Source organism: Manis pentadactyla, chromosome 3 (genome assembly GCF_030020395.1).
Source record: "Manis pentadactyla isolate mManPen7 chromosome 3, mManPen7.hap1, whole genome shotgun sequence".
Classification (NCBI taxonomy): domain Eukaryota; kingdom Metazoa; phylum Chordata; class Mammalia; order Pholidota; family Manidae; genus Manis; species Manis pentadactyla.
The window spans coordinates 28761090-28779063 of NC_080021.1; the positions used below are offsets into that span (position 1 = coordinate 28761090).

The window sequence follows — 17974 nt, forward strand, 5'->3', positions numbered from 1 at the left end:
CAGAAATCTACAGGTTATTCTAATAGACTGAATATCAAAAATTCATCTGAGGATGATTATCATATCAAACTGTACCTGCTCTCTGTCCATTCTCCATGAGATCTTGTTCTCCAATAAAAATTATCACAATGTTGATAAGCTATCTAGGATAATATACTAAAAGCTAACTTTTAATTCTATAAGAATGACTCTGATGGTGGGGGATTCATGAGTGGAAGAGATTTTGAGGGTGGATGGATTTTCCTGGTCAGCCTTAACAACAATAATTAATTCAACCCTTAGCGATGACTGAGTTGATTCCATTAGTTATGATTTTACTGGAAAAATCAATGATTGTATGCATAAATGATGAAAGTATTCCAAAGTCATATTTTAACTGATTTATTACTTTTAAATTTTCCCCTGATTTGATACATTGAAATGCTTTTTTTAATGTGTTTACAAATATCAACAAGAAAAAAATATATAAGATTTTAGTTTCCCTTTACTTACCACATTTCAAATTTCTGAAAGGCTGAGAGATGGAAGCAAAACAAAGTGAAAAGGATACAAAAATTGCCAAGTCAAAAATTTTTATGACTGAATGATTAATAATTATCTTCTATTTTATATAAATGGTGAAATTGAATTTGCCTGCTTGGATTACCAGGCCCTTTTTTATGAGACTAACAGATGTAAAGGTATTGATTTTTATGCATGTTTAAAATAAATAATAACAATATACAATTTATAACTTTAAAAAATTATCTGGTTACATACAATTTTTGTAAGATACTTTATTAATGTTAATTTTTAATTTTATCAAAAATACATTACATAGTTATTAATTTCTATGTAAGACCTTTGATATTGGTAAATGCATATTTAACAGATAGGAATTAACAGTTATGTGCATATGCTACACATAAATATTGCTTATTGCACACTTTATGTCTGTATTTTGTTACTTTTTTGTTTTTTTCATTGTTCTCTTGACTTTTTCCTAATTATATTACTTTGTGGAAAATTGTGTTCAATGTTGATATTTGTAGCAATTTAAAAATCCATTTCTAGAAATGTGCCAACTTATTTAAATACAAATTTTTTATTGAATACTCATTTTCTGTTCCATTACCACATGTCATCACATTTGTGAAATTGTCGAAACTATGTCATTCATCACAGTAAATATATTTTTTATATTTCGAATTCTTCTACATTTTGTTAAATAAATTGCTTTCAGGGAGAAAGAAGAGAAAAAATGAAATGTCAGAATTTACTTTGTAACAGGTTTGTACATTTTTCAAAGGTACTGGATGAGAACACTCTGAGTGCATAAGGACTTTATGCCAATATTAAGCAATGGAAATTTATTTATTTTTTACAAATAACAAATCTGTAAGTAACCCCATTTTAACATACTTATCCAATGCTACCCTGAAGCCATGCTTTTGAGTTGTTCTGTGCAGAGACTTTATGAACTTCTGAAAACCTGATTTTTTTTTTCCTTTGAGTAGATCTTAGGAGCATCTATTTTTTCACATAAATTAGAACTAGCCCTTCATAACAATGGTCTTTTATCATAAATGTTATTTTTTCAGATTTTCAACTTTATTGTTATGATCAACAGTAGTCATTAAACGGATATTTTGGTAGTGTATTCTTTATATTAACACACTAATTCTCACTTTTTATAGAATGGAAAAACTAGGGAAGATAATAATATGTAATGCACTGAATAAAAGGGAAGGCTGAACTTGAAAGATCAGAGATGAAAGTGGTTTTGTGTGTAACAGATTTCCCCAAGTGGTCACTAGAGCTGTGAATGCGATAGTGACAGTAAATGTGACATTGGTGACTTTTAAATCTTTTCCCCTGTTAAAATATTTTGAAGGGACTAGACTTTCTGTTTGTGCTCAAAGTTGGTGGCAGTGAGGGCTCCTCTGCCTTTTGGAGTATGGAGAAATCGTCCTGTGAGAGACATTTTTATCTCGCTCAGAATTATTTCAGGGCACTTTCACCCACTTTTGCAACAAGCTGCTTCCCTTGCCTGTAGTTCTGTAGAGCATATGGCTGCCCTGCTGTGCACAGTGAAGTCACACAATTAAGTTTTACAATTTTAGGAAGAGCAGAACCTTCATATATGGCAGAACAGCATGACATTAGGTTTGGGTTGCATTGCATAAAATATTTTTCTCTTCGTAATTCTGTCATTTGTATTTTAAATCATGGTCTCGCTTTATGGTTTTGATGATTTTTCTTTGTTTAACATATTCTTCAAATGGCACTTCTTCATAATACCAAACTGGATTAAAGTGAAAGAAATTTCTAGATTGATTTTATCTAGAGTTTAGATATGTATGTGTATATATATATATATATATAATAGCAAGCTTACATTAAGGGGGAAAAAATAAGCTTATCAACGCTCCTGAACTTTGCCATTAGAAAGGAATGCAGTGAATGATTATTTTTACTAAAAAGACTGCATGATTATTTGAATTTCATGTAGCATTTGGCTTTTTTTTACACCCTTTTTATTGATTTGTTCACACTTTTATTAAGCTTCAAGCCATGGATTATAGTTGGTAGTGTCATTAGATATTGTCTTCACTCAAAATTAAATTCAGTTAATGAAGCTGGTTCTGCTCTATACTAAAGTAAAACCAGGATTAAAGTCAGATATTGTTGACTACTTAAATTTTATATTATTTGTTTTGCATTATAAAGAATAAATGAGGATAGGATACACTAACCTCATCTATCTGTAGTAATCCAGGATTAGAACCCACTTAGGAGTTATGACTAAATATATGTAGTGCAATTATTTATTTATTTATAGTCAGGTGGTAGTAGAGATGCTAGAATTGAAGTTCCAGAATCAAATGAATGAACATATTTTACTAACATATGCAAGACCTTAAGCAATGTATTAAGCCCATCTCCAGTTTTACATTTGTAGAAACAAGGAAAATAATTCAATTTTGAATGGATATTTTGTGGTTTAAATAAGATAGTAGACATAGCGTACCTATGCTTTAGACTCACAAGTAAATGATACTGCATCCCTACAGAGCCTTTACAAGAAAACATGCTCTAGTTATACAAAAATCACAGAAGTTAAAGATACGTGAACAAATTCACAGAACAATTAGAGAGTTTTAAACTTCTTAAGTAGCTGTGTTCCTTGGAAATAAAATAAATAGTTTAATATAATATTGATAGAAAATTAAGGAAGCAACAGATATATACAGCTCTATTTAACACTATTCATATTGATCTCATGAATAAGTTAATGCCAAATTAATCTGTAGCATTCAGTTTATCTCAAGTTTCTATTAACCCCACATTTTTTTCTGTTTTACCCTCAATTCACTTACTCCTGTTTTAGTACAGCCAAGTCACTTATTTTTTTTTTATCTACTCTAGTCTTGAATTTTCTGTGCTTCTTGGAGAGATAATTTCTAGAAAAGAGCATAAATGTGTGGTCTAGATCTTCAAAACATTCCCTAGGAAACAAGTAAGCAACCAGTGGTAGAATGATGAGCAACAGCTATCCGTATTTCTACTTAGGTATTATCTTTTGAAATATAAGAATGGTAATAGACAAGAGATATTGTTTAATATAGTACCTGAAAAATCCAATCTCTAATGATTTCTATGTACCAGTGGTATATCCAGCAGACTTCAGTGTGAAACAGTGGGACATGGGCTAATTCAAGGAGGGTTTATTTACAAAGCGGTTATTTCTGAATGAGTGGTTGTAAAGGAACCCCAAGGTATCACGCCATGACTTAGAGTGGCAGCAGCTAGTCTGTCACCCTTCCTGACCCACTGGAATGAGGGGAGGGAGATGTTGGACAGAGAAATAATGTGTATCAGTTTGGCAAGAATGGACTAGTGACCTTCAGTGAACAGTCCTAGTCCACTCAAGTCAACATAATGGTGAGGTACCCTGTGGAATAATCCTGATCTTAGTTTCCCCCTCCCTGCATCCTCCTGCTGGAATTATCTAGAGAACATAGGAGTCTGGTGATAGAACACAGTGCCTCAAAGACTTAAATATTTGTAAGAATCACCTGGGGGATTTTGTTAAACTATACATTTTAAATTCATTATTTCTTGGTTGGGTCCTGATAGTCTGCTTTCCCAACAAGCCCCTGTGTGATACCAAGGCTGCTAGGGCAGTGCTGTTTTGTGTAGCAGAACAGAGCCTGTCCCAATGAACCTTCTGTACAAACAAGGAGGATGGTTCTGTAAAGGCACATGGAAAATATAGAACATAGATGGGTTATGGTGAGTGCTTTGCTGTCTTTGACAGCCATGAAGTTAGCCTCAAAACTCTGCAACAAATACAACTATCAGAGCTTATCTATTTTTGTTTTAAACAAAATCCAAATATTGACACCAAGGCTTCTAGTGAAGGACTTGGATAGAATACAGTAATCTGAAATCAGAGGGATGAGGGAATATTGTTACTTGTTAAAGTAATAACATTTTTCTGGATTTTTAAAATTTTAAAGTATTCACTTACAAATGAAATTTGTAGTGGAAGAATGTATTCTGCTGCCCTCAGTCTGAAGATATTCATCAGGTGTGGTTACTTTTATTCAGGCAGTTGCTTCTTTCCCAATTAGTCTCATATTAGAGCATCATAGTTTACATAAGTGATCACTGATTGTCAGATACATGACATAAATTTACTTTGTTTATTTTGAATAAAAATTTATAAGCCTGCAGAAATATATTTGTTGAGATTATTTCAGAAGTGTGACTAATCTTTATATTCTCTAAGGCATGCATATGAAAACCAGGGCCATCCTAAGCATCCTAAAAAAAGAATGTAAAGAAAATTTGAATGTTATCATTTTTTCTGCTGCATTCTATGGTGAAATTATCTTTGGTAAAATTAATTTATGAAAGGAAAAGAAATTATAAAGAAAAAAATAATAATTTTCAAAAGAATATGTACAAAATGGCATAAGAAAATCAGTGCGAGTAGATCTTAATAATTAACAGTAAGACTAACTACAGACAATAAGAAGTTGGTTCATTTGAAGTTACCAGACAATGATGACTAAAACAAATTAAAGGCTGGGACAGTTTCAAAAATGTTAAAATTATCTGTGAACCATACGCATGGTAACTCTTTCCATATTGTGACTTTTATTATGCCAACTATAAGAATCCCTAAGGAGAATATAAAAATCCCACATTTTCATATAATCCTGACATTTTACAGCACACCATAGCTCTACGACCTGTTACACCAAGCATTGCGGGTCCATCTGCTGGTATCTACATAAGTGTTATGGATGCCTGAATTTGTTCCGTTTTTGGGAGGGAAGAAAGCCCATATACAAGACTGACAGTTTTTATCCAATAATTAGGTGTGTGCTTTTCAACCAGTTATTGAGTCTATCCACTGTCTTTTAAATAAAAAGTAACAAAACAATTTCAATCCAGATCTGTGGAAATTAATAAATTGAGTTTATAAAATATCTTTTTTACACCACACTGTTCAGTTTTTCCAAGTTAAAAAACTAAACAATGAAGATTTATTTCTTAGTCTAAAGGGGATGAAAATAAGATTCCAAAGATTTAGGATCGAGGACAATTCCATTAAAACTTTGAGATCTTGCAGCTTCAGAATCTTCTTCTGTAAAATGGAAATAATGCTGTTGCCTTAAAATATGCTGACTATACCTATGTTCATACAAACTAATATGTTTATATATTCAAGGATGTTTCTATACATTTGTACTCAGCTTACTATTTTGGTCAAAGGATTTAAGAGGGTGTCTAACTTTCTATATAAAAAATAAAATTTAAGTTAGAAATGCAAGGAAACCAAATGTTTCAATTTACATACCATCCCTATGCAGTGAAGAAGACATAACAAAATAGTTAAAATATTTCTAGTGTATTGCATCACCAAATCAAATGGCCTGTGAAACTGGCTAGGTCTCAAAATTATCATTGGTAATAACAATGATATAAATAACTAATATTTACTGACATCTTGGTATGTGCTGAGTCCTGGAACTTATTATAAAATTTAAGCATAGGGGTATAATATATAATTGTAAATTTTCTTTCATCTAAAAATTGGGCATCACACAAATTTTATATTTGTACATTCTTTATGTAAGAATAAGTGTTAGCTATAAATTAGTAGGGTAGCATAAATAGAAGTTTAGAATAAAAAATATTGGAGTGTTTGACCCATATTACTTACCTCTAGTGATTTTTAAAAGGGAGAATATTAGATTTTAAGTAATTATAAAATTGAATATATATAATTTCTTACCCAATTTTATTGGCCTAATTCTACTGTTTTATATTTGAGAATATTTTGGATCTTGCATATCCCTAATATGTAAGTCTCTACAAATGAATTTTTCAATACTGTTGAACCTATTTAGTTGTATACGACTACTTTACTCACCATTATTTTCCTTCTTTTAACATATTGTGAAATAAAATATTTTTCATACAGATTCATGAGCCACTTACTAATATGCTGCTGAATTTTCTATTTTACCTTTTTACTATATATAACCTATAAATATGATCTAATTACAACACGTTTAATAATTTTTTAAATTATACTACAGAAACATTAGTAAAACAACTATTATTTTCTCAGACATTTGTATCCAGTTATAAATCTTAAATGACAGATAGTATAGTAGACACCACGGAATACAACCTGACTTTTACTAAGGTGTCAGTATAGTTCCTTCATATTTCTTCTAAGGATGATATGGAAAGACTGACCTTAGCAGACTACATGTTAAATATGTTCTGAAGCAGTGTTTTGTTCTGTCAGTACAGCATGTAGAAGAAAATGTTAAATTTTAATGTTTTTGGAGTGTAACATGAAGCCACCATTTACTTTTAAACAAATAGAACTTATGCTCTTCACAAAGTTAAGTACTTTTATAATCTCTAAACATTTTAATCTTTGAGATGGGATTAAGAATTCTGATTACCTAGTCTTTCCTTCTTCCCTTGATCCAAATTTTTTACCTAAGTACTTAGGGATAAAGGAATGAATGTCAGAAATGAATAGAGAAGTTAAATAACTTGTCCCATATCTTAGGAAACCAGATCATAGGTCTCCCAACTCCTCAAAGAAATACCACCATGCCACAAGTAACAGTGTGTTTCAACATTATCTTTACCTGTAATAAAATTCCTGGTCAGAATTGATAACATTTGTTAGTTGCCATGTAAATGAATCATCTATCAGTACCGAGATTTGCCATAAATACGCATGCACGCACACACACAGTTTCAATAACTGAAACAAAAATGAAATTTTCTTCTGAGAATACTTTGCTCTCTGAGTATAAAGATAAGGTTATAATTAATTCATTCAAAACATGTTTTTTATACATCAAGGTATCATATCAAACACAGTACCAAAAAATAGAAAGGCATTATATATATTTGAAAGTTAAAATGAAGCAATATAAACAAAAAAACCCACACACAATAAGATACAAATGACTTTCTCAAAATAAATTATTTTCATTTTCAAGAGTTATAATCTGATTTAATCACAGATTTATAATGCAGCTACTGCCACTTCCAAGATAAGTTATTGTCAAACTACTATAAATTTGGAAGATTAAGGTAATAAACAGATATTACATTTATTTTATTTTTTATTGTTAGAATATAAGTAGAAAATGTAAGGGGCTTGGGGATGCTCTGATGTTTGATAAATGATGGCATTATTCTTCCCTAAGAGTCTCATACAAGTCTGAAGCAATCATTTTCCAATGAAAATGTGTTCTCACTAATACTAAAGATGTATGCCTCTCATTTTTGAAAGATAAATGTTCTGAAAATTTAAAAATTTTCACGGTATATACATATCAGTGAGATAATTTTTTAAAAGTGTGGTTATATGACTTTGGAGGTCATGCAGTGAAGAGTCTATCAATTTTCTAATCGAATTTTGAAACTGGGAGATGTTTTATAACTTAAGTTTTAGAAGCGCAATGATAGAACATCACTAAAAGTTCATCTTTTTCAAACCTCCATCTGGTGGTTCAATTCCCTCTATTATCCAGACAAAATGGTCAGTTTCCTAATGTTGGAGAGTGGCACCAACACTTCTACTGCCTCCCAGTGTTTTCTCCTAGTAGTATCATATGTTCTCAGGTTGCGCTAGCAAAGATTCTTTAACATAAAAATGAAGTCATTTGCCACCTGTTCCACAAAACATATTGATATTTGAAACAGTTACTTTATACATATAAATGCATATATAGTTACTTTTTTATAATAGACATAATTTAAATAATTTCAAATAAGTGACTTTAATTGATTAACATGAAAGTTAGATGAGGCTTAGTAACATCAGTGACCATCATTTTAAAATAATTTTTAAATGCATTTTTAATTCAAATTGATTTTGAAGATAATAGAAGAATAATTAATATGGAAAATACTACAGTGATAATCCCTTGAAGGATCTTAAAATTAATGACGATTATAAAAACAAAAATTTTTTTAGAGTCCAGCGATTACCATTAAACAAAAATTAATTTTATTGTTTGGCTTACTGTATTCCTTCTGCTAGACCTTTCCCATATTATAAAATATTTCCATTATGTTAAAGAAATAAAAAGTATGGATCAAAGCAAAATAGCAATAAATAAAAACAAAAAATTTTTAGCATGTGAAAAGCAGGTAAAAAACAGAGGCAATTAATCTTTGTGTATATGTCTACATGCCATGTATTTAATGAAATTTATTGAAAATTTATTAACATAGCTTTTATGTATGTCAAAGTAACTTTACACATGAAAGTGCTTCTTCTTGAGCACTCACTTTTATCACTTCCTCCCTTCTTTTTTCAAGATTAATAAGGGAAATCATCCCAACAAAATGCCTTTAGTTAAGTGAGTCAGAATTTAAATGCAGCCCTGATTCATTCAGTTGTAAACTCATACAAGTACCACACGAGTAAAGTGCTACTCCTGACTTTGAGGAGCTCACAGTGCAGTGGAGGCAACTGATACAAACAATATACAGTCTTTGAACATTTTCTTAATCTATATGAGAAACCATAGCATATTTTCACTTATCTCTAGGATAAAATAAATTTTACACGTGAAATACTGAAATACACCTGTTAAAAAGGTCATTTTAATGTTGTAAGCGAAATATGGTTACTTGAAGTTTTCATTGTTTGGTAGATGTTGGTATTGAATGCAGAAGTTATGTAATACATAAATTTATATTTTATGACAGATACTTGAAATTGAAAATTTCACTGATGCATGATTTAGAACAGAGTCTTGCAATTGAAACTTGGAATATTTGTCCTTTCAATTTTTCATAAAGAAATATACAATACGTGTTCCTCCTACTGAAATAATGAAAACACCTAAAATGTGTTTACTATTTCACATATTTTAAAGTTTAAGTTTTTGTGAATTTACATTATTTTCTATTCATTCTTTTTTATCTCCTAAAATGGCTATTTTCCTGGCCTTCTGTCTTCTGCATCTGTATTGCAATTGATGTAATTTTTATGCTAAAAATATAGATTTTTTATCTTTAATTGAAATTGACAAATAGATGCTTTAAAAAAACAAAAAAAATGATAGTTTCCATTAGGACCATGAAACTATTGAAACCTCTTGGTCTGCACTGACACTTTCTTAGCTAGGTATTACCCCTGACTACCTCACCGCCCAAAATAATTCATTTTACACACACACACACACACACACGCACGCACGCGCACACACACACACACACACACACACACACACACACACCTCCTCTGTAGTTTTCAATGTCCTTTATTCCTAGTAACACACCATTTATAAACACATCCTTTATTCCTAGTAACACAAAGTGATCCTCTGACTTTTCTTCTTTAGTTTTCTCCTTTGGGTTTAGATCTTTTCATTGATTTTTCTTTATTCTTTAAAAATTCCAGTTATGTGTTATAACTCCTGTGAAATCTTCTGACCTGTTTGTTATATTTAAAGTTCAATCTTAGAATGCAGAGAAAAGTAAAGGCAGAATTCTTATTATTCATGTTTAGTTTGGGAGAATCCAGAATTATGCCACAAAATGCCAAATGCAAATTTTTGTTAAAAAAGAATTATAAGACAGTAGGAAAATTCACAACTGGAAAATTAAATTTAGAGTTGAATATTCCAGAAGAACTATACTTTAGCTTACCATGGGGGTGTGGGTGTGGAAGAGAATTAAAACAAAAAGCATAACTTTAGAGAGATGTGGCCATTCTTTAACTGTAAATAAAGGGTCACTGATAAAGAATCTCAGAACTGTAAAGAGACTGAGCAGTCATCTTGTCCTAGCCCCTTATCTCAAGAGGAGAGACTGAGGTAAAAAGGTTATTCTTGCCCAAAATCACACAAGTAATAATTGCTAAGAATAAAGTCTCTGAAATCTTACTCCAGTGATCATGTTCCTCTTTTTTATATGTAGTATGTACTTATAGGTAGCTCATAACTGCATATTCCAATAAAACATCAGGCCCTGTCTCTACCTTTCTACTTTTGAAGTTATTAATAAGAAAAAAAAATCACCTTAAAATGTTTTCAAAACCAATAAAATATCCATAATTTGAACAAATTGGCTAACGTGGCTTAAATATGTCAGTTAAATTATCATTTTAAATTATCTAACAAAAACCAGTTTGCCTTTTTCAAACTCCTAACATGAATAAAGCCTAATTGCCTACTGTTTCAGACTATCATTCCTTCATATAAACTTCATAAAAAAATATGGAAAAAAATTGTAAGTTATAATTGAGAAAGTTTTATATATAATATATATATAAGAATACACATATATGCAAGAATATATATACACACACATATGTACAAGAATGGATTAACATTCTTGTTAATATTGGCTTACTAAAGAAACAGTATTTATCTCATTAGATTGCATAACCTTTTTTAAGTAGTGAGTTTTTAATTAAATCATATTTCTTTATTTCACTTGGTGTCATCAAAATTTAAAGTACTCCTTTGAACTACTGTTTCTCTTAAAAATTTTGTAATGACTATAGTTAATCAAATAATTTATACTTAAAAGGAAATAATACTTTTCTTTCATCTAAAATAATTTAAAAAGGTTTTTAAATGTTTTAATTTATTTTGTGGAATTTATATGTTTCAGGCAAATCCAGTCATATGTTTTAATATAGTGTACAATAAAATATATTGAATTTTAAAATCATAATACCAAATATAGTAGCAAGATATAGATGAACCCTTAAGTGAATTGCATTGTTTCAAAATGTAAAATGTAATTCATTTTCATAAATATTTTTATACAGTATATACTGACATCAATCATAGTATCTAAAGGAATGATTATGAAATAAAATGGTTATTGTCTGAAATACTAAAATGTATTTTAAGTTTTTCCAATTATGCTATTTTCTTAAATGTGTTATAAAATTTCAGTTAGGCTAAGTTACCTAAAAAATACATTAGTTTAATTTAAAAACCAAGTTTTTTATATTCTCCCCATTTTTACCACGTCTCAGTAGTTTTATTTTTCTACTTTAATTTAGTCTATTAAAATTTGATAAATTCAAGTGGTTTATAATAAAGGGTTAATGTTTTGCTCATATAAAAAACTTGGATAGTATTTAAAATACCTACACACACACACACACACACACACACACATCACACAGGATTCTCCCTTAAAGAATACTTAAAATCCTTCTATATTGTTTGGTGCTTTACTACTTATATTGCACTTTTTTTTCTTTTTCCTTTTCTTCTGGGTACCCTTTATCAGGCTTAAGAAAGCAGTTTTTTTTTAACTTGCATAATTCCATGCTAAAAAAGTTTGTTAACTTGAATTTCATTCTAAAATTGTATATCCTGATACATGTTTTTGTTTGTTTTCTTAACTAGTGAAAAAGGCCATAGATTTTAAATCTAGAGGATTTAAATTGTTTCCAGGGAAAGACAACAGCAACAAGTTTTCTATCTGTGAGTGTACTCCTTTTTTGTTACTTTCTCTGGTGCAAGAGTGAAGTTTGTGGTGTTTGTGTTGTTTGTGTGTGTTTTATTAAAAATGTTCATGTATTTACCAAATTAACTGCATTAATATCTATATAACATGCATGATTATTATTCAGTACTTTCTTGTATTTAAATGTGCACTGAGTTAATGGATTGATACAGAAAGCTCCCAAACTCAGATTGTTTCAAACTATAAAAAACAGCAACAATAATAAACTTTTAATCTAGAGTGTTGGTAATATTTAAGTTTTATAATTCTAGGATGTGAGATAAAAAAGTGAGTAAAATTCCACAAATTGGTGGTTTCTTACAGTAATTTTTGTTTGAACATATCTAAATTTCAACAATATTTTTTCTAAGGAAAATTTTAGTAGCAACTTTTCATTTAGAGGAAAAAGGTATTCTTAATTTGAGTTAATTTATCTGAACCCTTTAAATCAATAGTCTTTTGTAAATTAACTAATTTTTGCTTTCTTTTGAAAATCTCACAAAATGGCTTGAAATACATATATTTATGTGTTGCCACAATATACAATTTTGCTCAACATTCAGACATTCATAGATCATTAGAAATTCATCCATGAATCTCGATTAGGAATCACTAAATTAGAAAATTCATATGTATTACCACAAATGGACAAAGAATAAATTTATGAGTTATGCATTTTTGTAGTTTAAATCAATAGCAGTTTGTAGAAATCCCATGTCTTATTGTTCATATACATACATATTACAAATTTTGAGAGAGGCCATTCATGACATAACATCTGACTTATAAAATAGCATGTTGATAGAAAGTAAGTTTAGTTGTTGTAAATGATATATTATTATTTTTTAACAGGAATGTTTTTGGCATTGTTATTTTTAGTCAATTCCAAATTATCTGATGAGATGAGTTTATAAATTTAACAAAAATCATTCATTATAGCTACATAAGGAAATAATTATACATTAATATTTATATATAAAAGTACATGAAACAAATTGAGAAGTTACATCAATTATTAAGAAACAAATTTGGGACATGTATATTATGAAGTCTTCTAACGTATCATAATTTTAAAATATGATTTTTACATTTTGGTGTATTCTGAAAATACTAAACTGAAAGCAGCAGCTGTCAATTGGAAATTGTTGGTCAAATACGGTTACCTGTTTGGATAGCACTTGAACAGTTCATTTCAAAGTACTTAGTTGTTAATTACTATTTCTTGTTATGTTTTGGTGGTTAAAACATAATTTCAAATAGATACTGTCAGTTTTTAGGGAAAATAAATAGTGCTACAGTATGTTTCTCATATATTAATAATTTGATTAGTTATTTATCTTGATAGATATTTTTCTTATAATAGAAAATATAAACAGAAAAAGTCATATGAAATTATTCTGACACATCAAACTTTGTCATGTAACAAGAAATAAAAATATTTGCAGACTTAAATATTAGGGTTACTGCCTTTATTTTCCAAATATTTTGTCTAATATATTTATTTTTGAGTTCTAAGTAGAATTAGAAGCTCACGCTTTTCTTATTTTGGCTACTCAAATGTTATTTTATATGGTACATGCTTCAAACTTTCAGATTTCCAGGGAAATTCAGTCTGTTTATATTAAACTATCTTAAGATTTATCATAGCACTAAGATATAAGCAACTCTCTATACTTGGTATATTGCCTTAGAGCAAATATATCTTATTTTTATTGTTCTTGTACAGGAGTTATGAAGCTCAATAAAAAAAGGAAATTTAGACAACAATGTATCTGGGTGTGGAGAGGGAAAACCTGATCTTTTAAAAAATAAATATTTTATTTAAAGAATGTTTGCTTTAAAATTGTCAGGACAAAAATTAAAGAGACAAAAAAGTCACAAAGCAAAAATGTAAATTCATAATTTTAAAACAAATTTTGCACTCATATTTTATGAAAGAGATAAAAATACTTTTTCTCTTGTTTTATTTTTGAATATAATAACCCCACCTCAATCTAAGCAAATTATATATGCCAATATATTTATAGTCAAGAATAATAAACCAAAAGCATTTTAAAGTTTATTTTACTACAATTTTTTCTCAAGTATTTATTCACTATTTTCAAAAATATATTCTTTATGGTTGTTTATGGAAAAGGGTTATATTACTTTAATTTTTATCATTATATATCTATTACAAAATAAGTATTCAGTTTTTATCTCTTTGGTATAATTTAACACAGAACCAATTTTAAAAGGATACAATTGTTACCTCACATTCACCTTTCAAATGTAAAGAAATAAATGCAGCTCATCTTCTTTGAAAAAATGATCAATTCTAATATCAGAATTGCCAGAAGTGAAAATAAGCATAGATGATATCAAGCACACACACATTGCAAGCATGTCTTCCCGCAACAGCAATTTTAAAGTTTAACTAAAAAACATTAATAAGAGATTCAGGATGTTGCAGTAGTGTTGATAGAGAGTTGTTTAAATGGCTAATTCAGATTATTTTTCCAACTTTCATACCTGAATTCTAAATAGCCTGTATTCATCCCATCTCATTCTACATAAAGACCTAAGTTTTCCAAGAAAGGAAAAAAAAATAGATTTATTTTTATTTTAAAAATAAAAATAATATTTTATATTTAAAATGTTGAACTCAGTGAACTAGTAGTAATCTTGCCAACTTTTCTACTAGATCCTTCTTGAATATAAAGATACAATTATTAAAAAAATGAACTTCCCATCATGTATTTTTATTTCCTCTTCTTCAAATTCATACTTTCATTAATTCATTATTATCCATTCATTTCACAAATCTGTTTGAGCTACATCTCCATGGCAGCACCGTGCTAAACTGAGAAGGTAAAAGAGTGAATAAAATACAGTCTTAGCCTGCAAGTTTCCAGCATTTTATTGGGAAGCAAAACTAACAAGGCAACTCTGTGAAAAATATAAAGTTAGTATAAAGTAACATTCTGTCAACATCCATGATGTTTCAGTTCAAGACCAAAAGTGTTTTATTTTATAAGGTAGAATAAATTTTTTTAATGTAGTATTAAAAAATCAAAGAAAGGTAGGTGGATGAGGTAATAATGAATGTGACTTTTGGTCAGAATCTACTTTTTTTATTTTTAGAATAGACTATATGCTGTATAAAGCTAGAAGCATCAGAAAACTTGATAATAATAACAAAATTATATATTGATTGTAAATAATTATGTAGTTAGTGTATTTAAGCTAGAACACACAAAAATATATTAAATTCATTAAGGTTATGGTAACATTTGACAAACACATGTAATAAAGACATGACTACTTTAATGATGTAAGAAATGACAATTCATTTAATCTTTAAAATCCAATAGATACTGCCCTCCTCTCTTTTTCCCACGGCTATGTGGGGAAAATGACTAATGTTGCAGTAATAATTAATAATGATGATGATGATAAAATATCCTGAAATATTAGAGCAAAAAAGGGTATTCAAGAGGCAGCATCTTGTCCACGCAATTAAACTTTTAAAGAGCACTCCTGTTCTTAGCACTCCGTAAGTTAAATTCAAATTTTTAAAAATGGAAGTGATAAATTTGTCCGCTTGCTTGAATGTTATGGAGTGAGAGCAGCTGATTGAATGAATACTAACTTCATTTGTATGTCTTGACATCACTTGCTGTGTGCAATTATGAAATATCTGAACATCAGAAAAATAAGAGATTATACGCACTTTGTTCTTTATTTTTATTTTAAATGTTTTCAATTAAGGAACATTAAGTGCGCATATGTAGATACTATCCTGTTATTTTTACATTTAAAATGGGGAAGTCTTTCCTCTCTTGTAGATGTCCATAAGCACTGGTTTAAAGGACATGCCCAAATAGATGAAAGTAATATTGCGATTAGAATTATAAGAACTGGGATTAAATAAATGAAAATGGTGGGAATTGTGAATGTGCTCTGTATTTTAAGACAAAATGTTTGGAAAAGAGAATTAACTAGTGATGCTCTTTTCCCTGGCTGAACTTTCTGGACAGGATGTAAGGCTCAGGGGTCAGTAGTAGAATTTCTTGAACCAGGCTGCCCAAGGTTTAAACCTAGAGTAAGGCACTAACTAGCAATATGACTTTGCAAACATTTTCTAACCTCTCTAGGCCTCAGTTTCCTCACCTATATGAAATGTGTAATAATAATAATAGCCACTTTAAGATTGTTGTGAAGATTATAAATGGATACATGTTGAGGATGTAGAATAGTTCCTGATGCATAGTACTACATAAATGTATGCTATTATTGAAATTCATATTTCTCATTTTTGAGACTATGATAAAATGGAAAAAAATGAAATTTTAATATTTTCATTTTCTAATATATTGAAAGACCACTTCTGTCTTAACCTATACTCTGTGTTATAGATTATAATAAAGTAGGTAAGCCTAGGTCATGCCATTTTTTCTTATCTCTATCCTATGTAAAAAAGCCACATTTTAATAACATTCACCACAATATTTAAAAACTATATTTAAACATATTTGAAAAAGTGCTTCCATAGAAAATACCACATTCATTGAAAACAGTATACCAGATATTTTTGTTTCTCAAACAACTAGGACATATTTGCTAAGAAATCATTAACCCTTATCTATGCATGTGGGTATATTAAAATATTTATGTTTTCCCTTTATCAAATCTATCTCTTTCGATGTATGAGTAAGGACTGTGCAACTATTAATTTATAACACAAAATAATTTAAAAATTAAATATAAAATTGTAGAGTTTCTGTAAAAAGAGGGATTTGAATAACCTGGGAAAATGAGAGATCATATTTTACAAAAAGTAGAACTTGAGCTGAGTCTTAAAAATTAGGTGGGATGTTGATAGCTGAAGGGGAAGAAAGAGCAACTCTGGAAGCATGGAGAAAATAAAGCAAGCCCAGAATGAGTATGGTAGCCCATTAAAAGACAGAAAGATGAAGAATCCTGCAGACTTCAATAATAGATAATTGTTATACTATAAATCTAGAATTGTAGGAGATTTGAACAGTAATAAAAATGGTGTTTGAAGAAGTTTAGTTCTCCTTTAGTCCTCAAGATGGCTTGGAGGTGAATGATAAAAGAGTCAAAAAAACATCAGTAATGAGGTTATATCTAACTTCCCAATGAGATAACAGTGGGAAATTTGGTGGAATTATCTAGTAGTTCATTAAAGGAATAAGAAAATAGCTAACAAAACATGACAAAACCATAGATTGAAAGTTATTAACAAAGAGGTGATTTTTCAAGACTTGAGGGAAATATAAAGTAAGTAGAACTGTGGGTCAGTGCCTTTGAATTTGTCCACTCTGTGTGGTAACAGCCAAAGAGAGTGCCCAAAATAGAAACAAACACAAAAAACAGAATGGTAAAGAGGAATTAAGTAGCAAGTTGGCAGACCAAAAAAGAAAAACTGTCACATGTTTTGTATGGATTGGTGAATATGTAATAAAGTTAGCAATTAAGGTATTGCTGGGGATACTTAGGAAAGTTGTTTTTATAGAATGAGGGATATATCCAAATGAAAATATGACAACTTTACCAGAGCCATGCCTCTTGGGCCATCCGTTGATAGTTCTGTTGTTATGTGGTAAATATCGACCAATCTGAACTAAATGATGCTGGGATACAGTGGTTATCAATATTGATTTACATTAGAATAACCTTAGAATTACTAACAAACAAAACAAACATATTTTTTAAAAAACCTGATGTCCAGTGTCCAACCCTAGCATAATTGCATTAAAATATCTATGGTAGAAGTAGGCATCTTTACTCTTTAAGGAAAACTCCACAAGTGATTCAAATCCACAGTGTACGACACAAACCTTTGCAATATTTAACTTTTTTTTTTCCTCTACAGTCTCCACTCAGGTATATTTGTTTCTTAAGAGTATATAAGTTGATGAGGAGCAAAATAGAATTATTCTCCCGTTCATTGTTA

The 17974-nt window shown here is 29.7% G+C and overlaps 1 protein-coding gene across 5 annotated transcripts in view; it reads left to right on the forward strand.

The window, feature by feature from the left end:
* The window catches only part of CSMD3 (CUB and Sushi multiple domains 3), a 1218504-nt gene that overhangs the window by 505099 nt on the left and 695431 nt on the right, over positions 1 to 17974 (forward strand). For 3 of the 5 annotated variants that reach the window (XM_057497816.1, XM_036876426.2, XM_057497817.1), the window contains one exon: positions 11916 to 11993. The exons of the other annotated variants lie outside the window; for them this stretch is intronic. In XM_057497816.1, the coding sequence (XP_057353799.1) occupies positions 11916 to 11993 (78 nt within the window). The remainder of the gene's footprint in view (positions 1 to 11915; positions 11994 to 17974) is intronic. 5 annotated transcript variants of the gene reach the window in all.